We start from the raw sequence: 24,677 nt of genomic DNA, 5'->3' as shown, positions 1-24,677 counted from the left end.
AGACAGCCAGAAGCTGCACCAAGTTCTCTAACACAATTCTGCTGTGCCAACCCCTCCCTATCCTTCATTAATACCCACCATACTTGACTTTCTCCTCCTGTAGTACAGCTATCTTTTATCCTGGAGTTCTCCATGTCAGGAGGGTGCCTCCCTGTGTCCATCCTTTCAAACGGAGGAGACGTTTACATTAACGTAAGTGCAGAACTGGTTCTAAAACGCCCTGTTCCTAAGCCACCCGGGTCCCTCACCGGGCCCCGTCATGGCGTTCCTCAGGGAGACTTCTAGGGGGTCCCTCACACGGTCCGTGACAGGGTTCCTCAGAGGAGTCCTCGCATGGGCTCTCATGGGCTCTCTCGAGGGGCTCCTCGGGAGCTGGCGGACTAACTCGTGCGGCCCGTGCCGCGGGGATCCCGTGTGCCCTCTCTGGGGTCCCTCGGGGGATGTCTCACGCCCGGGCGGGGCGGGGGGAGCCGCTCCGCCGTCCCGGGGCGGGGGGAGCCGCTCCGCCGTCCCCGCGCCCTCCCGCCCTGCGCGCGCCGAGGGAGCGGCGGGAAGCCGGTCACGTGGAGGCGAAAGGGAGCGGCGGGCGCTCCCCCGCGCGCTCCGCTCACGTGGTCAGCGGAGGGGGCGGGAGGCAGAGGCGGGAGAAGGCGCAGGTGAACGGGCGCGCGCGGGCGGCGCGTGAGGGGGGCGGGGCGGCGCCGCGCCGTGCGCCAGCGTGTCGTGCCGTGTCACGTGGGGAGGGAAAACGACCCCGCGCGCGCGTGGAGGAGGAGGAAGAGGAAGAGGAAGAAGGGGGAGGGAGGGGGAGGAGGAAGAAGGGGGAGGTCACGTGACGGTCGCGGGCGCCGCCGCTGCCGCCGCTTTGTGAGCGCATTGGGCAGGTACCGCGCGCGCGGGGGGCGCGCGGGGCCCCCTCACCCGCCCCCGCCCCGGCCAACGGTCCGCGCGCGGCCGCTCCCTCCCGAGGGCCCCGCGGGCCCGGCCCCGCCTTGCCCGCCCGGCGGTCCCTCGGTCCGCGGGTCTGTCGGCGTCCGCCCGGGCCGCCCAGCCCCGGCCCGCCGCCGACGGGTTGCGGGGGGACGCGGGCTTGCCCTACTTTCCGTGGCGGCCGCCGCGGGGAAGCCTCGCCCTGGCCTAGATCGCCGGCCCCGTCCCCCCCACCCTCCCCTCGCCGCCCCCCTCCGCTCCCGCTCAGCAGGGCCGTGGGTTCGGGGAGGGCCAGCCTGGCTGGGGAGGAGGTGCCCGCTTGGCCCCGAGAGAGGTGGGTTTTGTCTGTACCCCCTGACATCCGCGGGAGGGGATGCTCCACCGTGTCCGCTTTCGAGGAGGGGTTCTCATCTTGGAGGTGGTGGTCTCCTACATCGAGGGTTTCCCTCTGCCGGGTTGCTGCCTCTGGCTCGGGAGCATGTGAGGAAAGCGGGACCAGCTGGAGGAGTGGGGCTGGCGGCAGGAATCAGGCCAGAGGGGAGGTGGCAGCTCGAGAAGTGAACAAGTGGATGATGAAGTATCGATCTATGACTTAACGCAGGGCTTTACTTCCATGTTGTCGTTGCTCATCCCCTTCCTGGGTATTCCCTGGCTGGTGGTGGGGGTGTCACCCCTACAGACAATATCTCAGTGGGTTACTTGAGGACATGACAATGAATTAACTGTTCCCTCTATTAACCTTCTCTACTTCAGTCCTTCCTTGCCATCTGTTTTGTGTGGTTGCTTGGAATTGGGTGTCAAGGCAGGGCTTTGCTATTGGTCTGACTTTTGTTGTTTAAAAATAACAAAACGCTCTTCTTAGTTTTCTCCTGTTGCTGAAGAAATTTGTAGCAACAGGGAAGTGAGCTGGTAGGCATTCCTGTGCAAGAAGCTGGATGTAGAAAGGACATGGTGCATGTTTGAGTCTGATGACAAGGGCCTGAACTCTCTGATGTGGAATAGGTTTAAAAGCTTGTGCTGAAATGTCTGCAGTGCTGTTAGGTGCCACCTGGGAGCAGGGTGGACTGGTTTGAATCTACTCTCTTGTGTGTTAGCACCAGGAGTGAATGTGCAGAGCACCCTGGTTGTGTTCAGAGGAACAGGATGTCTTGTGGAGCAGAAACTTGGGGTTTGCTACGGAGCGGTGTGAAGAAAAGCTGTGGAAGGGGAATGGAAGGGCTGTCCTGGCCTGAGAGCAGCTGGTTTTTTCCGAGTAGAGAAATTGGAGCTGGATGTGAGGGAAGGGAAGGGAGGGGGAGCAGTGCTTGCTGTTGAAACAGAGCCCTTCACAAAAAATGGCAGCGACTCAGCCTCCTGGCTTTTGCTTCCTTAATATTCACCAGGCCCTTTTAGCAATTCCCTTGGTTGTATCACATTCTCTAATAATCTGGCTTCTGTTTTTATGACCTCAACAATCTTGGTTATCTTGGAGGCGGGCAGAAGTGGGAATTGGACAAGCTCTGTTCTACTTTGTTCTACTTGTAGTTTTATCAGTGTGTTGATTTTGAAAACTGTCTGTAGTAAAAAAAAAGTGACATTTCTGAAATTTAGACTGTTTAAATTGTTTTGGCCCATTCTCCATAAAACTCACAGTGCCATAACTTACAGAAGGGTTTGATCATCTGAGGGGACATGGAAGCTACAGACTCGCCACTAAGATCTAGGGAGGCTAGGGGGGAAAACCAACAAAATAATCTTGTCTGTTACCAGAAGCTGTTTTTTAATTTTTTTTTTTGTTTGGCACTTCCATTTTTTTTTTGAAGCTGGAGGTCTAGAACCTAGAAGTAGATTGTTGATGCTCTATATTTCTTCCATGAACTTTTATTTTAGGTGACCATTTCCCTGAAAAATGCCATCTTTTTGGTATACTTTATGGTTTGGTGCTGGTGTTGTCCTATTGATATTGGTTATAGCAGAGTAACGTACTAGTGAACAGTACTTAAAAGAGGTATGTGACGTATACTGTCAATGCTCTATTAATAATCATCACTGAGATTCTTACTATTAGTAGTAATGCTTACTTGCAGTTTCAGTCACATTTAGTACCGGTACTTAGCATAAGTACTTCATAAAAGACTAGGAGTAAAACTTCAGACCTGTTATGAATCTTTTTATTTACCTTTGTTTCCTATTTGGTTGAAGCACGTGAGCAGGACTCTGAACACCCATGTTCAGTGCTTTGCAACAGCCTTGTATGAGCTTGCTGAAGGAGAAGTCAAGTGACTTGTCCCCTTTATAAAATACGTATTAGAGAAACTGTGTTGTATTTGTAGACTTCAGAATTATTGAATGGAAGGTGCTAGAGGAAATACAACTGACATCCACTGCAGTGTTATTCTGCTAGAGCTTTTGGTGAATTTTAGGTTTATTTCTCATACAGTCTGTTTACATGTAGCCCATTGGGTCCTCTGTGCTTGTCAGAGAAGACCTAGTTTGGACTTGCACTGTTTTTCATATAACTTCCCTAAACAGGTTACATTCATTAAAGTGAGAGCTGGGATGAAAGGTTGTGAAATGGCTCCTTTGCAATTACTTCAGGTTCATATTTTACAAAAACTGTACAAAGGGTTTGTCTGTTTTGCTCTAACATGAAAGTCCACACTCTTTGATTTTGGCCATCTGTACTGAAAGTCTGTTGGAACTCCCCATCTGCCTGGGGCTCCTACAGTGCTGTTCCTTCCACAGGTGTGGTACCCTCAGCCTTTCTCTCCCCACTACTTCTCAATGCTTCAAGGAGTAAACAGGGACTAAAGACAGTCAGTTTATAGGTCGTATGATCTGATGCCTAAGATCTCATGGCTTGCTCAGCCTGCTTTTACTACATCATAAATATTTTGCTGAGCATATTATTTTACTTATGCTCTCTTTAGATTGTAAAACCTGTAAAATAGGTTATGTGAACAAATTAGTGCAACTCCATTGGACGGAGTTGTTTCTTTTCTCAATGCTATTGAAATTCTATTTCTTTTTGCCCAGCTTTCTTTGTCGAATCTGCACAATATTGTGGCTTTTTTTGAAGGTAAAATTGTCAAGCTCTTTTTCCCCTCTTTCCCCAGGCTTCTTAAATCAGTCTTCCAGCAGCTTGGAGGAGTCCTTAACCTGATTGAGTGTAGCATTTTGCATTAAAAACAATGAAATGTTTCCCATGTTGAGAGAGCTTTGATCTTTCTTGAGGCTTACGGTTTGCCTAAAGTAATACTCCTATGGTGAACTCCATGGTTTTGTTTTTCTGCTGTATCATAGAGGAAATACAGTTTATTGCTATAGAAGATGAAGATACAATGGAATTGGTGTTGCAGAGTCATTCAGTATATGAATCTACAATTAAATGAAGAAAACACAAATACTTTGTTAAACTTTTAAAAACTGTTTTGGGGGGAGAATGCTTACCTCAGTCTTTTAGGCCACCCTGTGACTGAAGGTGTAGGATTTGAATTCACTAGTTGTGACTAAACCTGTTTATGTTCCTAAACATTTTTAATTGTTAGCCATAGAGAGAGGGAGTCTTTATGTACTTTTATTGTATCTGGCATTGGTTTAATCTAGAACATTTCATTTATGTTTTGTACAATTAAAGTAGTGTTTCTGGAAGTAGGATGATACTTCAGAGACAATATTGAGATTGCTTTTGAGCAAGAAAAACACAGTGTTCCTACTCCATTTGGTTTTTTTAGTGGTTTGAGGGTGATGAATGTATAGTAATATGGAATGAAGCATGTGGCTTCAGAAACCTTTTTGCTTCCTGTTCCAGTTTGTTTTTAAATGTTAACTGAATCATGGCTGTTTTGTCCTCAACGCTTGGCTTTGTACTGTATAATTATCTATGCTTTTCCAGTTTGAAAGCTATTGCTGATTTATTTTTTTCTCTGCTCTTCTTTGATTTTCGAAATCTTATGTTGTCTTACACACAGTTTCAGCAACAGGAATCTGAAAGAAACCCTGGTGCCAAACCTTGAACTGCTGTTGGGCTGTACATAGTGTATTGTATTCAAGGAACTCTGGTCCATGCATTTGATGGGCTGTGCCCCAAGGCATGGAAGCTTTGTCAGTGCAGTATCCTATTTTCTCATTTATATTTACTCCATGTACAGCATGGACAGTCTGCTTTTATTTCAGCTTTCAGTCATGCATTCTGGAGATCACTGACTTGTGATCTGTTTTTGAGACTGACATAAGGGAGACCAAAATTAGTGGTGTTACCTTCGGGTGACTAAGTGTGATGAGGGGGAACAGTACTGCACTTCCTGGTCCTGTGCTTCACTTTATTTTATTAGTCACTGAATGAATTTCTGAATGTTTTGAACATGGGTTGAGTGTCAAGGGGTAACTGTCTGAAATTCATTTTAGAAAAATATTGGAATAGACTTAGGAAGGAGGTTAGTAAAGTTAAGTTAATGAGTATGTAAAAGAGGTTTTTTTTTTTCCTTAGTGTTTGAGAAAACACTTTCTGATACATATCTTCAGCCTGTTGGGTTTCTTTGCTGTTTCTTGATGTGCAGATTAGCAGCAATGCCCAGGAACTCTTCTTTGCATCTTGGAAAAAGATACTCATTATCTTTTTTGAATAGTTCTCTGTTATGACTGTAAGTATAAAACTCATTTCAACTTCATACCTGTACTCCAGTTTTTGTTGTTTACCATTTTACTTGTTGATGTAGTAATGTAGGTTTCTGGATTTTGTCCCAATGACTTTTATCTTACCTTATTTAATTGAAGAGTCCCTTGATTTTTGCTATATTACTGTTGGAGCAGAAATGCTAGAGCTTAAGAATTGTCTCTAATGAGGCTTGTGAGGTGTTTTTGCTAACAAGTTTTCTGTTAAAGGACTTTCTTGCCCTTCTCTTCATCATGGGCTGGCCTAGGCTGACAGCGACTTCTGGAATTCTAGTCTCCCTTTGCTCAAGCAGCACCATCTACAGCAGGTTGCCCAGGACCGTGTCTGAATGTGTTTTGAATATCTACAATTGAGACTCCGTCACCTCACTGGGCAACCTGTACTGTGCCAGTGCTTGGTTGCCCTCAAGGCACAAAAGTGTTCCCTAGTGTTCAAACAAACCCTTCTGTGTTTCAGCCCTTTGGTTCTGGTCCTGTCACTGGCCACTGCTGAAAATAGCCTGGTACCTTTCCTTCAGGTACTTAGACATATTAGTGAGGCACTACATCCCTCTCAGGCTTTTTACTCTGGGTTCAGCTAGTTGATATAGTCAGATCTGTAGTCCTCCAGGCAAACTCAATTTATATGTCCTTACTGGCCTTTGAGAAAGGGGTGGATTAAGCATTGAATTTAATATGGGTGGTGTGGTATTCTTGGTTGGTTGAGAAATGGGTGGGTTTAGAGAAAGTACTGTGAAAATGCAGTAAGAGGCATATTTCAAATTTGAATAATTTCCTGCTAATGAGGATTAATTGACTGTCCTGGTTATAGCTGAATTGAAAATAATTCAGCAGTCTGTGAGGGAAGAAACACTTGATTGTCTGACAGTGATAAAATTGCCCAGGTTCTTTGTATGTTCTGCCTAGGAATTGCATGGATTACAGATGATGATTTAAAGTACAATACATCATTTAGGAGAGGTTAGACTGAATTCTTACGGCATATTGAACCATCCATTTTGTGAAGTTATGTACATCAAAAGTAGTTTTGAAAGTACTTTTTAATGAGACTAAAGCTCACACTTTGCAGAACTATATGGGTCCTAAATTAGAACTGGACCAGCCTAGTTTTTGTACTCTCACAAGTCCAGACACCTTTCCCAAAAACCCCAAGACCTCTACAACTCTAGAGAAAGGTTGAAATAAAGATAGATGTTTAAAATTACTTTCATAGTTAGGGTTATTGAATATAAGTAGGGCTGGGATGACTCTTGTAGAACAGTCATCCAAAATGTAACATTGTTGAGGTGTAGTTTCTGCTAGGAAACCTGCCTCAAATATTTGGATGACTTCACTCCCTTGCTGATTCTGTGGATTGCTGGGGAGTGTTTTTGAGAACTTTCACCATTAGAGACAGTGAAGCAAGAATATGTATAACTTTTATATTGTTCTCAATAAACAAATCCATTTAAATGACAGATCAAGACAGGATGTTCAAGTGTTTCATTAGTTATGAAATGACTCATCCACTATAAAATACAATAAAACATAATGCAAGAGACTGCAGAACCATCCTGTTTCAGTTAATTTTAGTACTTAAGTAAAAATTGAAAACAAAAACATTTTAAGGGGGGGTATCTTGCCTTTCAGGTGAAAACAAGGTAATGTTGAACATTTGAACCACACTGTGGTTACTAAAGGCCTTTCCACCCAGTAAAAAAATAGGTAGCTGTTTGGAACTGGAACTGAATATAGTGGAAAAAAAAAAAAAAAAGAGTTGAGCTGTGTGAAATACCATGCTCCGGCACAGTGTTGATGAATGGAGGCAGAGATCTCTGAGGTTTGCTCTTGGGGAAAGAGGTTTATTGGGGGTGCAGAAGGTTCTGCCTCGTGCTCCCAGACACAGCACATGGCCGGGCCTGAGAGGGTGGGGAAGGGGAGAGACAAAAGGAGGGTTTGGGAGAGGGAAAGCTCCAAGGGAGGGGGAGAGGTTCCAAGAGGGGATGAAGTTCCAAGAGACCGCGTGGCCCCTTGAAGCCCCCTTATCAGGAGAGCTTTGGAGAGATTGGGATGAGGCATATCCAATGGGGTTACAGACACTAATGTTTTAGGGGAAGGTACAGAGGTGTGGGATGAACCATACATATTTTGGGGGGTGGGATGGAACAGTCCATTTCACCCCAGGACTCATCTAAAGGCAGGGATGTCATCCGGCTAGCTGGGAGAACTGTTCTCATCCTAGCTGTATTATTTATGAACAATCATATTTATCTATCATCTGCAACATTGAACAACTGGAGCCAGCATCATTTTTCTTCTTGGGACTTTGTTTAGGAGTGGTGAGTGGCCAGGAAGTGCTTTTATGGTTGTAGGTCCCCTTTATTGATGGATCCTAATTGAAAAGCTGACATATATCTCTTCCTCCTTTTCCAGTTGCTCCACAGTACTGGAGATAAGTTAGGATCAGTTGTTAATGTGGACTTTTGATGATACTTTCTTTGACTTAACAGACAGGTTCTAATGCAGTATGTAAAGGGAGAAGGACAGAGTGAGTTGCTAGTGGAGGAGCAGGAGGAGGATGTGGCTTGGGGCTAGTTACAAGACAGGTTTGGTGTGGGGAAAAAGGAGGGGAGGAGTTTGGTATTCTTGATCTCGATATGATGGGTTGCTATTTTGATTTGTTTGTTCAAATTATTTGGAGCCTTGTTAATATAAGCAGACCAGTAATGCTGGGGAACCTTAGATGTGTCTTAACAAACAAAATTCCTGCTTTGATTTCAGCTTCACTGAAAGTGAGTAATCCAGTAATGCCAGGATTGATCACTCCTGGTGGAGTACTGGGGGAGAGAAAGGGTCTCTGTTCTCAACATCCCATTTGGCTGTTAAATCTGCCTGGTGAATTATTTGACACTGAGACTATGTTTCATTCCTTTGAAATGGTGTTGCTCTGTTACTGTGTAGTAGCTGTGTCTCTGGTACTGCTAATTGTAAAACTGTGAGGTTGTTTCGCATTTACTTTTGGTATTCCTACAAATGTGTTTTATGGCTATGTGTAGTGTAGCATTGACAACTTGCCGTATCCTGTATCCTCCAGAAGCTTATATATGAACAGATACGCTAGAAAGACTGTGAAAGTTTTTTTAAGATAATATTTTTTTCTTTTCCAAAACAGAAATGTTGATGGGGATAAGCTGTCTCTTCTGGCAGTCAACAATTCTGAGGAAAGTTAGTGCTTTTGGTAGATTCACTTAGTCATTCTTCTGAATAAAATAAATTATTTTATTCAAAAATTACCTCTTATATTTCCTCAAAAATCTCAGCTTTATGCTTCTCAAGTTCTCTGCCAGGTAAATATAGGTCAAACATGTAAACATAGGTCAAACACTGTGCTAACTTAGCTGAAATGTATATATGAACTTTATTGATTTTGTTGTTGTTAAAAACTAAAAGCATTAATCTGAAAACATGGCAAAGCCTGAAAATGGAGCTTCACACTAGGCTGGTTTACCTAAATGTGTGTTTGGTAATTATAATTATATAGTATTTTATACTGGTATGGTGTTTATGGCTGGAGAGATGTGGAGCTGTACTTTCATGACATCTTAAAGACCAGCTGGGAGGAAGCGGTATGTTTATGTTTTCCAGGACTAGGTGTACATTGACCTCCCAAGGATTAAGTTTCAGGGATGTATCAAAGCTTGTTGAAATACTGACCTATAATACATATTCTTCATCTCTCTTTTCAAAAGTTTTATTTATAGATTTTTTTTTTTAATCACCCAAATTTCTAATTTAAAGAAAAAGTGGAAATATTCCCTCAGTTTAACTTAAAAAATAAAAATAATAATTTTTAAAAATTAGGATCTCTATTAAGCTTCAGATGAGTTTAAAAGAAAAAAGCTCTCCAAAAGCTTATCTTGAAGAAGACGATGGGAATGTTTTCCATCTGTATGAAATTCAAAACATCACAGTTCCAAGAGACTTAAGGTTAACCAAAACACTATCATATGTGTCTGGAATTTAGACTGTCAATTCTTTTACACAATTGGATATCTTGCTGAAGCTCCAGAAGAGTACTGTTAAAGAAATACTTGTTTGAAGTGTAGTTTGACATCACTGTACTTCTAATGGTTCAACAACTTGCATTTCAGTCCTGGTAAAATGTTTGCTGACAAGTGAGTTCCAGATAAATGTTTATTTAATTTTAGTTGCCTCTGAAGTAAAACTACAGCCTTTAGTGTGTTCACATTAGTTTGTAAGGTTGATTTTTTTTTTTTTTAATTTACCAGGTTTTGTCCTAGTTTTTCTTCTCACTTTCTTCTCATTGCATTCCTTGAGCTCTGCTTTATTCCTCATCTGATTTAGGTAGGAAATGATAAATCAGTCAAACAAAGTTTTGTGTTTTTAAATATACTTGCGTATTAGAATATATATGAAAGTCTAACATAGTATTAGATGTGGAAGGCCTTACTCTTGGTGCTCTGTGTGCTAGGAATTTTCTGGGGCTTATTTGTTCTGTATACAAAATTTAAGATTTTAGAATGGTTTTAAGGGAAGTTATGTCTCTGGTTCTTAGAATGAGATAATTCATTTAAACATACTTTTTCCTTCCCTTCTTTTTTTGGCAAAATAAAATCTAAAAGTAGTGCAAAATGTTTTACTTGGAAGTATTTACAACTCTTCAAATGGACTTTCATGCATAAGCGGAAGTAAAAATTCTACTCTTTTAAGTTGCTGTTTTCAGCAGTTGTATGTACTCCATAATGTTTAAATGTAGTGTACTGAGAGTTGTTTTATCCGATTCAATCAGTCTCTTGCATTTGATCCTGTGCAGAAATTCCTGTGATGTAGCTGCAAGCTCACAGCATCTTCCAACAAAGCTCAAAAACTCAGACTTCAAGGTAATGTTCTTTTGAATATCAAAACTAAGGTCATTCTAGTGCCTTTTTCCTTAAAATTTTAGAGCATAGCAACAGGGTCAGTAGGTATGGTTTTTCTAATATTAGACATCAAAAACTGGAGGAACCAAAAGGATAGTACCTACTTAGATGAGGCTTGTATACTTTCAAAAAAAACCAAAATGGAGCCCTGCAGAACAGCAAATTTCAGTGTTCTGAAGGTGAGACAGTCACTGGGTTTTTTGCCATTTACTTTGCTGATTGCAGTTTGGGGTGACTCCTATATTTTGTACTTTTTTCCCTGATCAGAGGAGGTATGTTACATTCTTCCTTTTAAATTTTTATTTTTCGCTTATTCTACTGATTCAGGTTCTTACTAGTGTTCAAAAAGCCATGTTTTGGACAATGTACTCACTGAACTTGAAAAATAGTTGTGTTAAATTGAGAACACATTTAGGCATCATACTGTTCTGCATTTTAAACTTGCCTACTATTTGTTTCTGAATTTATTTACAGTGTCCTCTTGGCTTTTTCAGCAAGTGTGCTTGACAGCCCCCTGCTGTGCTAGAATTTTTAAACAAGGCTCTGTAAATGACCGAAAATTACTACTATGTTTAAAAAGCTGTTACTTAAGTTTGTAATGCAATTTTTAGAACTTGCAATATTTTATCTTGGTTATTCCTTGCTCATCCTGTGCTTGATTTCAGTCTACATACACCTTTCTGGTTTGCTTGGAGAAAAATTACATCTTCTGAAATGGTTTTCAAGATTGTCATTGTCAAACCATTTGTTTAGTGAAGTTTTTATAGGTGTAGTAAGCTCTCTGTAGCTGGTACCTGTAATATTTTAATGGTGTTACTAGAGTTGAACACTACAGTTTTAAGTTGTAAAGATAATTAATCCTACATCTTTTTTGAAAGTTTGGTATCATTTTGGTGCAGATGAGATAGACCTGACCTCATGTGAGTTCCAGACTGATGAAATAACTGAATTTACACATGACACCAAGTTGAGAAGCTGTGGTTGTGAGGAAAATAATATTCAAAATCAGGTGGGAAAGCTTGGAGTAAACCCAAGGTTTCTGATTGAAGCAAGTTAACATGAGGAATAGTATCAGAGGAAACTTATCAAACCTTCTTGTTTAAAGCTAGATAAAACGGGAACAATGGTTGTGACTGTAGAAAGAGCAATCCAGAGATAACAGAGAAATGGAAGTGATCTTTGATGGCTTTGAGTTCTTGATGCTGTTTTAATTTTTTCTTGTTTTTGAGACAGTAAGTTTGTAAAAGGATTTCACTCACTTCTCACAGTGTTTACCTTTGGAATGCTAAACTGAGCCAGATGGCTGATAGTTCTCATTAAGATGTGATGTACAGTGGTTGTGAAGAAAGGAAATAGTTAACACCGCCTTACAAACAATTATTTCTTTTCCTCCTCCTGAAACTTTAAGTTCAGAGACAATGTATATCACTGCAAAACCAAAAAATCAAACACCCCCCCCCCCCCCAAAAAAAAAAAAAAAAAGCTGTTTTGGTGGATTCTCCTGCTTAAGATTAATCTTGAGAAATATCATAATCTGGGACAAAAAATACAGAAATATGTTCTGGAATATTTTGCTTTATTTAAAAGTGGTTTTCTGCAAGGCTCTTAGCTTTCTTTGGTCTTCTGAGTATATGAACATATCACAAGGAGTGGCTTGTGCTGGTGGTTTTCCCCTTGGTGTCTAGTTAGAGGGTTGGGCTCTGTACAGGTGCAGGAAGGATACTGAGCTGTTTGGTGTTGCCACCAAGACTGAAGCTAAAATCAGAAATCTCCTATAACATTTTATAGATACAGCCTTACTGATTACAGAGTGTATTTCCTTCTACATCGCTTGTGGCTTGTAATTTCAGCATTGCTTTTTTTTTTTTTTGTGAGTGTTGTAATACGATCTGATGAGTGGCATAAATCTGAATTAATCCTGCCCTCCAAAACTTTTCTGTGGCATTCTACTTTGTCCCTCATTGTCAATTCTAGTGTGAATGAAGTAGGTACCTTTTTTTTTTTTTTTTTTTTTTTTTTTGATGCAGTTGAGTGTGTTTCTGCAAGTGTGAGAATGTCTCTACTCTTACTTGGCTATTTTTAGTCCGCTTACTTGTATCTGTTTCTATTCAAAGAATTCCTTGGGAAGCTGTTCCAGGAGAGTGTAGTTTGGTGATGCTGGGGGAGGTAGGAAAAGTGCCAGCAAGGAGTGTGATCTGTCAGCAAGATGCTCTATGTGTAGTGCTGCTTCCTATGTGACACTTTGTTTCTGAACAAACTGTTCCAAGAGAATTCCCCCTTCTGAGTATTGTCCTGCCAGGTGTTACCTGGTTCTTGGTGTCATTTGGAGTGCCTGGGTTTCTACTTGAATCTTATTACTCGGTTTGTTTTTCTGTGGAAACAGCTACTCATTTTAGAGGCTGATCAGGTATGGCTGTTAATAACTGAAGTTCTTCATTTCTAGCATTCAATAGCTAAAGCCAGCTGTTCCCAGTATTTGTTCTTCCCTGATATTTTTTTTCTTTTTTAATTTTCTGAAGCAGCTTATTCTGGATTAGCATTTTTAGTAAGTTGGTTTAAAAGTTTTCACTTTTTATTTCACAGCCTCTTTTTTTTTTTTTTTTTTTTTTTTTGGTGGTTGCATGCATTACTCATCTTTTGAGTACAAGGTAGCTGTTAATTATAATGGTAGTGTGATAAGTCTGGCTGATCCAGTGAAATTTTTTTTTTAACTGTTGTATCTTACGGTTGGTGGTATTGACAAACTGGAAGCCTGATTGGTGTGTGTGCTGACAGCCCAAGCTTTAACTGTTCTGGAAGTGTCCTGCTGATGTTGTAACAAGAAGAGCAGGAAGCAGCAGCTTTGAGAAGAGTCAGTCACACCACTGAAGCTACACAGGGTTGATGACCTTTCTCTACTAACTGTATTTCAATCTTATCTGAGATGCTTTGGCCACTGAAGTATTTTTTTTTGTGTTGTAGTATTGATAGCTTAATGAGAGTGTGGCCTGAGTTCTTAGATCCTTTCATGTATCTTTGAAGAGAACATCTATAACTTGTGTAGTTGGTACTCTGCAGCTCTTTTCTCACCTACGTATATATGTGTGTGCCCTGAGCCCACCCGGGCTTTTTGCTGACCTCAGAGTTCCTCTCAGGCTGGAAAGCTTTGCAAATTATTACAGTCTGAAGAGGCTTTGCCTTGTGATTCTTTTAGTGGAGAGGGCCATTCAAAGAACTTCCAAGTCACCCAGCTCTGTTTTCCTCAATGGGTTTGTCTGGATTTCCTCCTTTCTCCCTCAGAGGGGATACTGTGAGTTTTAATGAGATGGCAGGGTAAGCAAGCCTTGTCAAGGTTTTTAATAGGGAATGTGTGGATGTTTAATTGTGTTATTCCTTTAAAAGTGATATCCATAGATGACTGGCAAAAGCATTGAATATTCAATTATGCATACAAAATAATTAAAAATTGTTATGGGTGAATAAGTTGCTTTGGACTAGTTTGAATCTCTTTTAATGACTGAAGCTGAATGTATACATTCACTTCTCTAGCTGGGGGAAAAGACTGTATTTTAGGTTAACATAAGCTGTGTTAGTGTAGCTTGTTCTGATCTTCTTTGGATAGAAGCACCTCCAAATCTTACGCATACTCTTCACTGTTACTAACTAGTTGGTAAGTTACTAACTAGATGCTAACAGGTATCTAAGAGGTTTAACAGGAGGTGTTCCTCAGTAAATGTGATAGGAGCCTCTTTTCCTGCAAGATAATGATATATTCAAATACATATTTTTCCTCAAAACTCTACTGGGAGTTTTTTTGGGTTTTATTTTGTTTTTAAATGGGAATGATTTCTAATTTTTTTGATTGCATGCAGTGAGCTTAACCAAGATCAAGTCATGCTCTACTGGAACTTAGAAAAACAAAATACATTTCTACCTGTGCTGAAATGGTACCTGTCTGCTAAACAGCAGGTTCCCTTTTTCCTTGTGAACTTGATCCTTGTCCTGCCTGTCAGATTCAGCAGTTGTATAGCCACATAGTTTTCCACTGGATAAGCTTGTTGAACTGACAGATTGTTTTGTTTTAGAGAATTTAGTTTGCTTCTATGTGAGCCTGCTGAACCATCTCACTCTGCAGATGCAGGATCACAGCCTGATTGAAGGAAAGGAGCAATATTTTGTGGTTAAGGAGTGGGGGAGCAGGCATGCCATTTCTGGTGATTGCTCACAGTTGTGCGGTATTAGATGTGAGCTGATACTTGATTTTAATGGAACAAACTGTTTGAGTTCTGCCCAAGCTATGGATTGAACTTCAAGTGAATATAAAGCCAGAACCCAAAGGGGAACTAAAACTCCAGTCATGTTTTTTTTTTGACCTTAAGTGTGCTCAGCTAGCCTTTACTTGTTTGAGAGACTTCAGGAGGGCTGTGTTGGTTCTGGTTGCAGAGGATAATAATTTTCAACCCTAAAAAGCCTGCTAGTTTATTTTTTTTCCCCCCAACTGCAATAAACCTTTTTTTAATTAAATACTAGTTAATGTTTTTTCCAATCCTGCTAGTTAATACAGTGAATAATTCAGTTGGAGTGTTTGTTGCAGGGGAAGACCAGGCTGTAGCATTGCTAGCTGCTGCATGGTTGGAAGTTGTAGACACAATGGTGCCCTTCCACTGGATGCTACTCGGGAAACTTTAGGAGACAAAACACCAAGGACCTTACTATTTCTTTCTTCCTTTGTGATTGTTCTAAACCCAGAGAAACAGGTATGAAGAGATTTGTGACCCTAATGGTTCTTCACCACCTAATGTAGCAGTCATGGAATAAACAGCAAGTGTAGCGTGTATTGACTTGGTTAGTATTTTCTTTTATCTCCTGAGGTTCCTTTCTTCCTGTCACAAGAGGAAGTTGTTATGTTCATGGGTATACAAGCACCACCTCTGAGCCCCTATGTATACTCCCTGACCCGAGATACTGATGGAGTTGACAATTCAGGACAGTGTGCTGAGAATATTACCAGGCCAGTGATGAGAATATTATCTCTTCTACCTTGGCAGCTGTTAGAGAGGTTTCACCTAAGAAAGTCTTTTCTCTGACAGGGCAAGAAGTGAGGGTCTTCAGTCAGAGATGGCAGGAACAAGTATTTTTCCCTTCAGGTCTTAAAATATTTGGACAGGGCAAAACTTTCCTTGAAATAGTTCTTAACAGACAAATATATTGAAAAGTGAACTTGCTGTTGCTTCTTCCTCAAGGTATCCCCATGATGGCTGGTTGTCAAAGAGAATTCCTGTTTCCAATGTATTTCATTTTTGTTTGGATCAGTGAAGCCTTTTTTTTTTTGGTTGGTTTTGGGTTTTTTGGGGTATTTTTTGTTGGGTTTTTAAAATTTTTTTTAGTTGTTGATTTGTTTTTCTTTCATGGCAACAGCCGTGGTCTAATCTCTTTTATGTAGTCCTGATAGTCCAGAGTTCTGATAGTCTGCAGTAGTCCAGAGCATAGAAAACAATGTGCAGTTTGTCTGTGTCTCTCTGTTCCTTGAAATTTCAGTACAGTTAATCATAACTGTTGGTAACAAGTGCATTTTGCAGGTCCTTGTAAACATGGGACTTGTTTGTTGAGGGAGCAGAACTTGATTGCTTGGAGGTACTGACGTCTGAAACATAAGGTCAAGTCCTGTGAATGTTTTAGGACATTCACTGCCTTTGATTGTCCAGAGTCACTCAGGTTTATACGGACAGCAGTGGAACTGGGTAAGTTTTGCTAACCAGTTTTTTGCAAGTCTTAAAGATTGACTTGGCTGTGTGGAAGATAAAGCCCTAGGTGGAAGTCAGTCAGGCTTCTCTGATTTTGGTGGGATTGATTCTTACATTTTTTTTCTAAATACCAGTTGAAGTTGCATTTCCTCCTTCAGAAATTTCTATATGAATAAGGGTACATGTTGCCTTAGAAGCTTCAATATTTTTAAAGAAATGATGAGGATAGGTCTGCAGGATGTCAATTAAATGTAGCTGGCAGATTTTGGTTAAAACTAGAGAATCACCAGTATATACTGAAATGTAAGCACATCTTTTTTTCTTATTATCCCAGTCAGACACACTGGGATAATAGGAAAAAAATAGATACTCCGAGAAGATTAAAAAAATATATTAATTACAATACTTCCATGGTTGAAACATGCTCTACTACTGGAAAATATGCCATGTTCAGTCCCTTGTCCACATCATGTTTTTGGGCTCTGAATATGTGACCAGCTTTTGCCTAACTCCAGTCTTTTGATGAGGAGCACTTGCTCTTCCAAAACCAAGTATTCTTCCTACCAAGTGATGTATTTTATTTCTAAGTACTATTAGTGTATTTCTTTGTCTTACTTTGCGTAGCATATGGTTAGGAGTACTAATCATTAAAATAAAATACTTTTTTTTCTGTTACTGAAGAGAAATTTTTGATTTTTGCAGATGGGAATGTGCTCTTAGCTAATTATAGATTTGCCTAGCAGGATAATAATTTCAAATAACAACTCAGAGGGCTTTCAAAAGGTGGGTAAGAATAGTCACTTGGTTATTGGTTACAGTTTGTTAACCTGACGTTTAGGTATTAGTTTGGGTTTCTGCTGGTACTCAGACTGCCCTCAGCAAATACTCTTTCCTTGATAAAATGTAAGAGCATGCAGGTAGTAAAGTTTCTCTCTCCTTTGGTGTTCTGCGAGTGATGCAGGTCAATATTTTTCCTATTTGCTATAGAAGACTGTAGGATGAGACACGAGTTCTCCCAGGACCCGTAAGTTCAATGTAGTTGCTTGGGGCAATACAGACCCTGAATCATCAGCCTGGCTCCTGAGGAACATTTGACTCTTGCAAACTCTTCCTGTTTCAATCATCAATAAAGATGGTGAGATGCTTTGGACAACAGCACTCAAGGGAAATGCATTTACATTGGTGCTTTGCTGATGTAATTTTTTCCCACTGTTTTTTCTCCTCATGCTCATATAATACTACAGCTGGAGCAGTAAAAAAAAAAATCTGAGCTCACTGTACATGTACAGTAGTTATGCCCTCCCAAGGCAACGTCCTGCAGCCTTTTCCCAACCATGTTGCTGTGAGAAATCTTTGACTGGTAGCTTTATTTTTTGAATATAAAAATGCAATCACATTTTTAATGTGTTCACAGAGGTCTTTTCATGGTTTGTCACAGCTCCTTGTCCAGGAATCAAGAAAGTAACTTACTTGAGACTGCCTCAGGAAAGGAATTGAAACTGCAGAAGTTTTTTCAACTGATGGAAGTGAATATTTAACTTCCAGAGGAGTCTTGAAAGTCACTCACTATTGCCGTGCCTGGTCTTTTCCTGGAAGTTCAGTAATAGATTTCCTGTATCTTAGGGGCTTGCAACCATGTAAAATCAACTTCTATTCTCTGTATTTCTAGTTTTTTTTTGATTTCTCAGTCTAAAACGCTTAGAGTTCTCACTGAAGTAAGATGGAACAACAGATCACAGAAAATATAATAGCTTTAAAACCCTGCTATTTGTGTTGATATGTGTTCAGTTAATCTTTGATTATTCACCTTTCCCTTTTTGCTTCTAAAATCCAAAGCAGAAATGCAACTAAATGTGTTGGATAAGACAAAGGATGAAGACTTTGGAGGTGTGGAATTTGGTAGTTGTAGGAAATTTAAATTATAATATTTTTTATTGCTTTTGTGAGCTTGAATAATCGTTGCCATTCCATGTTATACATTACTGGAGCTGCAGTTGTAGTTTAGGTCCTTGGACTAAAAAATGCTGTACGGACAGAAGACTAAAACAAAAGACTGAGAGTTGGGATGGCTTTCATCCTAGATTCTTCTGTTGCTTTCCATTTTTAATAGAAATTTTAAAATAAAGTAATAACTAATAATAAAGGCATTTTTAAGTTTTAGTTTTGTTTGGGTTTTGGGTTTTGTTTGTTTTTAAATTAGTAAAGACAACCGTGGTCTGTGGGTACATCAGTGGAAAAAGAAAAAAGTTTACAGGAATCTTATGCATCTTCATTGATTGTCATGAGAATACAGGCACTTACACAAGAGTTTTGGAAGCCCTCTTTCTTTAATAATTTCTCCTTTTTATTTTCACTGGTGCTCTGTACTAATGTATAGAAAGTGATTAAATTAGTACTAGTTTCATTTAATATTTTATATGTTTCTTCAAATACAACTGTTTTGGTTGCTTATTAGAATTGCAGTGTCTGCAAGGTCAGGTGTTAATGGGGGATGGGAGACTGCTGATGGGGGACTTTTGTGCTGCACCAGATGCTGACATGGAAACTAAAGCATCTGCTTGCCTGAATATTTTTTTAAATCTTTATTAAACAGATTTCAATTAAGAGTTTTCTTCCTCCCAGTCTCAATATTTCCTTATTTGATCTACAGTTTAAATTAAGTTCATCGGTTTGTGATACCCTGCTCATTACTGTGACAGCAGCCTGCCAAACAGACTTGATGAATACGAGGAGTTGGAGAGAATAAGAAGCTGCTTTGTGAGCAAGAAAATGTTCTTGTTCAGCCCCATCTAATTAATTAATAATATCCTACTTATGCTCAAAACTGTTATCACTGTGATGATTTGGAGGCAGTGGCTCCCTGCTGCCTGTTGCTTCTTACTCTGCAGTAGGTGTGGTTGGGTGTGAAGCCTCAGCCATGTGTCCCTGCTCAATGCAGTGTTTGAGGTGGAGTGCTGTATCCAGCAGCTGTGTCCTCCAGCTGCTGTGTCTGGACACTGCCAAGTAGACAGTGGGAGGCAATTTAAGAGGAAATAAAATAACAGTATTTTGAGAGTTCTCTTTTTATCAGGCTGCCAGTTGTGCTTTTAAGAAGACTAGATTGTGTCTGATGGATTATAGCATATCCTTGTTGGCTTGTTAGGGACTGGCAAACTGAGTGTGGGGTTCTGCACTTGCCTGAGGCAAGTACAAGTCCATACTGCTGCCTGTACCTTTGCTGGGCTGCTTGTTTTAGTTCTAACCTGCCAAATTGTGCTGCTCATGTACCACACAATCAGGAGGATGAAGATCTCCTTTAAAAACCCTGTCAAGGTGTTCAGGTTGTTTGAGCTCTGTTCCTGCAGCAGCCTGATCTTTCTGTGCTGTCGTCTCCCAGAAGTATTTCAGCCATTTGTGGGCCTGCCTTTTTTCTTAAAGTATCCTTTCATCCTGAAGAGCAAATATGGCTTAAACAATGGTGGGACAGACAAATGCTAGGAAAAAGAGACAATCTGCTTGAGGAACCATAGATTGCCTGTCTGTCAAATGGTAGGGTGCAGTTCAGCATGTACTTTGCAAACACACAGAAAAGTTTTTAATATAAGTGTCCTGCTGTCTTGTCTAAAATATGAATCCCCATATTTTCAGTGGCTTCGGTGGTGTTGTGTGAATCACACTGACAGATATATCAAAATTCCTAGGTACCATAATAAATACATGTTAATTTAGAAATTATGAACAAATTGAGACCAAATGGAATTACATTTTCTCAACAAATCTTAAGAAGCAATGGGCTGATTCTAGACAACCATATATGAAACTATAAGATTGTCTTTCAGAGAAGTTAGTGCTCTCTTGTGTGCTCTATTCAGGGTTTTTTGCATTGCTCATTGTGCTAGTTTGAATTGTGGTAAGCAGTCTAATCCTTGGAAAAAGAAACACTAAAAACATCCCAACCAAACAAAAAGCTAACTCAAAGGTCATTATTAGTCTGTATAAATAGAAGTTTTTGGATGTTGCCAGTCCAGTCAGCAAAGCTTATAAACAAACAGCTTAAAAAAAAAAAAAAGAACAGACGAAGTAATACTACTGTGGACTCAACTGAAAGTGTCCATACATCTTAATGGTGAATGGCCATGAGCAGATACTCAGTAAAAAATGTTGAATTTTCTGCTGAGAGCATCTCCATATATACTTTATATTTTGCTTCATTCCACAGAACATGGTGTCAGTAGCTTAGGTAACTTTTTGTTTTGTCTGTATCTCACCTTTTTGTTGACAAAATGCTCTGAAGGTCTGTGTGTTTTGGGTCTTAGAACACAATGCACTTAGACTACTTTAAGGGACTGTGAGATTGGCTTTGTTCAGTGCATTCAAAAAGTTGTAGAAACACAGTTTTCAACTTTAGCTTATAACTGCAGTCAGTTCCTGATCAAGTATATTTCTTATGGGAATATACTTTCCTCACAGACATTAAAGACTATTGAATACTTTAGCTAGTACATAAATAAATTCAATATCAGTGTTCAATTTTTGACCAAAAAGAATGTATTTCTAAAGTAAAGAAGAAATATAGGCGATAATGTAGTTATTTGTCCTTTTGATTGTAGGTGAGCTTGTGGAGCATCATGAATTGGTATTTAAACTGAAACATCTCATTGCAGCTTTAATTGTTGCATGTGCATTACTTGTGACTGGCAGTGATTCAGTTGTAGAACAGGTCCCACTCCATGGGATTGCAGTATGCTCATCTTCCTGAAGAAAGAGGAGACTGAGAGGAGACCTCATAGCAGTCTACAACTTCCTTGTAGTGGGAAGTTGTAATGGGAGGAGAAGGGAGGAGAGGCAGGCACTGATCTCATTTCTGTGGTAACCAGTGACAGGATCTGAGAGAGTAGCCTGGAGTTGTGTCATGGGTGCTTTTCTTTGGGTATTATAAAAGAGTTCTTCACCCAGAGGGTGGCTGGGCACAGGAACTATCCAGGGAAGTGGTCACAGCACCAAGCCTGACAGAGCACAAGAAGTGTTTGGATAATAGTCTTGAACACATGGTGTGACTTTTGGGAATGGTCCCGTGCTGGGCTAGGAAGTGTACTAGATGATCCTGATGAATCCCTTCTAGTTGAGCTTATTATGTGATTCTGTGGTTATTGTGCACTGAGCTCAGTGCTAAGCAGCTGTTACCCTGGCAAATTTTGTGCTGAGGCTTGCTCATATAATGGAACTGTAGTAGAAGCACTTTGCTGTTCATTTGCACATCTCCTGCCCAGGCACACGTCTTGTAAATTGTCCTCACTTCCAAAAATCTGCAGTTTTACCTTCTAGCCTTATCGGGACAGAAACGAGGCAGTTAAACATGAACATTCTGACCATTGGAAAGATCTGTTATCAGTTGCCCTAGCAGCTATAAGCCATGCTCATTGATTAGTCCTGTGCTAAATGCTGTACAAACAGGGGGAATAATAAGGTCTTGTTTCAAAGTAATTTTAATATTAGAGAACAAATAAGAATGCAGCTGAGAGCCACAGATGGGGTAACAATGATGTGTGTGGGGGGGATTTGGGGTTTCTTTGGGGATTCTCTGTTGCTGTACAGTCAGGGTATGTTTAAAGCAGGGTGATAGTTTTATAAATTGTTTCTGTAAATATGAGGGAGAATAAAACAAAAGTACTGGCTATAGAGGCTGGATTTAAACCTAATTGTCATAATTTCTTTTATAAATTAAAGGTGAGAAGTCAAGTTGGATTTGGCTGTGACCTTCATGAATGTGCAGGAAAAGCAGTTTGGTTAGTAGGGAAAAGAGGAACTATCTAGTTCATGAATACAGTTTTTTTGTAGTGTTCTGAGTGGTGAGCAAAGTTAAATTCCAGGCATCAGAACTAGACAGGAGGTATTATAAGAAGTATAAGTGATACAGCTGGAGCTAAAACTTAATCAGAGTAGCCAGCAGAAAAGGCTGTATGTTAAATAACTAAAAAAAGCTGTGATATCTAGAAGTACAAATTGACACAGATCCCAGTCAGCTAATAAAAAGGCTTTCTCTCTACTTCATTTCCCCCTTTAGTGTTAAAAACTTCAGTAAATCCAAAAATAGTGTATTAAAGCTGCTTTCTCATGAGTCTGTACAGAATCAGTAGTAAAGGTAGGAGTTCAAACTACTGCACTTATGTTATTTGGTTATTGAATCAGTATCCACCTTAACTCATGCTCTTTTTTTTTTCTTTCAGATTTTGTATTTTGTACATACATTGTTTTGTATATACTGTATATGATGACTTCAGTGGGCAGTGAACATACCCGGGGCACTCGGGACAAAATGCAAATTTCAGCCACACAGCCAACACAACCACAGAAACAAGTAGTGCAGGTATGTGCTACTGTATCAACTTGTTTGACTTGAAAGTGAGAATATAATGAAACAAATTTATTCCCTGAGTCAATAGAAGTTGAAAGAAGATGGGGTGAAAATACATTATTTATTTTGGAAGATTATGCTTGATTACTTGCTTTAGTTATTCAGTACTGCAGGACAGTCTTAAGTTATTCCTGTGTTCTCTCTAAATCAGTTTTGTGTTCTTCAGTAATGTCTCCTGTCAGTGAGGAATTAGATGCCTGTGTCAGGATTTCTGTCCTGTGACCTCACAGTCCTCAGATTTGAGCTCTTCTATCTGCCAGCCTCCTGATGCTAGAAGATTTCTGGTCAAGAGAGAAATTTGAATGGATGGGAGAAGCTTCATTAGATGCATGTTGTGTTCTACAGCATGACTCAGTGTCTCTTCATGTCACAAAATCCTTAACTTCTTGTGCAGTGGCCCCACCAGGTGAAATGGTCATCCCCTAGCAGACTAAAATTTTCAGTATCTGTTGGATGGAAATAAGTTTCACCCTACTGCCACTGATTCTTGGCAGTAGTAGTTGCATGCTTGTCTGGGTTACAAAGAATGCAGAATGTTTCTGCTTCTGGCAACTCAGTATTATCGTGACAGATTCAGTATTATCGTGACAGATACATTTCAGAATTTGTCTGGATTCAAAAACTATCTCAGTTCTTTGCTGGCAGAGTGTGTGTATCTGTATAGAGGTGCTCTACAGAGAAATACTCCCTTCTATTGTTTTTTAGATTAGTCTTCAGTATGGAGACCCTGTTGGTCTGTTTTGCACAGTATTGATCATGTGACCTTAAACCCTTGTCATCTTCTTGAGTTGCAGCATTTGGCATAGTGGTGTGATTCATGCTAATGCTTGGATTTGGAAAGTGACTTTCAACAAATGAGTTTAATTTAGTTTTATTTTAAAACAAGACTGCAGGAATATAGTGAGCAGCCTGGCAAAAGTGATGGCTTCCTCTTTTCCAACATCTTGCAAGACAGCACTGGAGTGGTTTGCCTGGGTTCTCTGGCACAAAGCAGATATAGGCAAATGGGAGGAAGTCCAGTGAAAAGCTGAAAAGATGGTTGTTAGACTGAAACAGAGGAGAAATGAGGGATGGCTCAGGGGTCTGGGTTTATTCAGCCCTAATAAGACAAAGCAAGTGTGTTCTGTTCAGGTACCTCATGAAAGGGTATAGGAAAGGTAGAAACTAACTCTCCTCAGGGAACAAGTGGCACAAGCTGGAGCACTGGTAATTCCTGCTTTTAAAAGGAAAAACAAAAATTACAAATTACTGTGAGTATGGTCATGGTGTGTCTCTGGAGGACCTTACCAAACTATGGGATTCACTGATTTTAGGCATTAAGACTTTTTTCTGCATTTTGTCCATTTATCCTGCCTTTTACATAATACATACTGGTTTGATCACTTAAGTGGAAAAAATGGTTATTTCATACATAGCAGGTATGTTTTAATGCTCCATATATTTTATTGTTGAGCTATCAGGTGGACCTTTCTGCTTACTCAGTCTTTGCAGATCAGCAGAAGTCTCTGGATTTACCTGTTTAATCACCAATTATTCATTTTTCTGAATATAGAGTAGTGTTTTCCCAAATGGATATTCCACTATCATAATATCACATTGGTCATCTTTTAAATTATTTAACAAATTACATTGTGTTTCTATTTTATTGCTTCTGGATAATAAATGTGCCATTTTATTGTAAGATGTATGTCTATTACTGTCACTTAATATTGTATTTTGCACACTTCTGTTTTCTGATAGTTTGAAGTTTTTACTTTAAAATTTCTTCCACTCTTATACTGGAAAAGTACTGTGTCTTGTAAGGTTGAGTAAAGTTCTGGTTGTTTTAAAATACTACTGCTTTCTTAGTCACAATTAAGACTTAATTATACTCTTGGTTAGGATACTACAGCATCTGTTCTAATAATGGTACCTTAAAAATAAAGAACCATTACTTGCTGGAGGAAAAGCCAGAATTTTTTGTGACACTGGTCTGATGTTTTTGTAGTCATCTTGTGGATTTTATTGTTGGCTTGTTTTCTTCCGAGTTTTCAATTCCATCTGGGTGTAATCCACTGT

General features: G+C 40.1%; 1 protein-coding gene across 47 annotated transcripts in view; it reads left to right on the top strand.

Moving 5' to 3' along the window:
- The first annotated feature begins 592 nt into the window (after window positions 1-592).
- Window positions 593-24,677, top strand: part of LOC110484213 (ubiquitin-associated protein 2) — a 253,283-nt gene continuing 229,198 nt past the window's right edge. For 18 of the 47 annotated variants that reach the window (XR_014951069.1, XM_085566166.1, XM_077789952.2 and 15 more), the window contains exon 1: window positions 22,432-22,571. Coding sequence is in view for 44 of the 47 variants with exons in the window: in XM_085566166.1 (XP_085422292.1) it covers window positions 22,473-22,571 (99 nt within the window). In the remaining 3 variants the exon portion in view is untranslated. Of the gene's footprint in view, window positions 657-705; window positions 885-1,116; window positions 1,265-12,490; window positions 21,991-22,431; window positions 22,572-24,677 lie in introns of those variants that run through there. The other 29 variants (XM_085566176.1, XM_085566173.1, XM_085566175.1 and 26 more) reach the window with 19 other exon arrangements.

This window comes from Lonchura striata, chromosome Z (assembly GCF_050655825.1).
Source record: "Lonchura striata isolate lonStrDom1 chromosome Z, ASM5065582v1, whole genome shotgun sequence".
In the NCBI taxonomy this organism is placed as follows: Eukaryota; Metazoa; Chordata; class Aves; order Passeriformes; family Estrildidae; genus Lonchura; species Lonchura striata.
The sequence above is the reverse complement of the archived record's forward strand: the minus strand, read 5'-3'. Positions and strand labels throughout refer to the sequence as shown.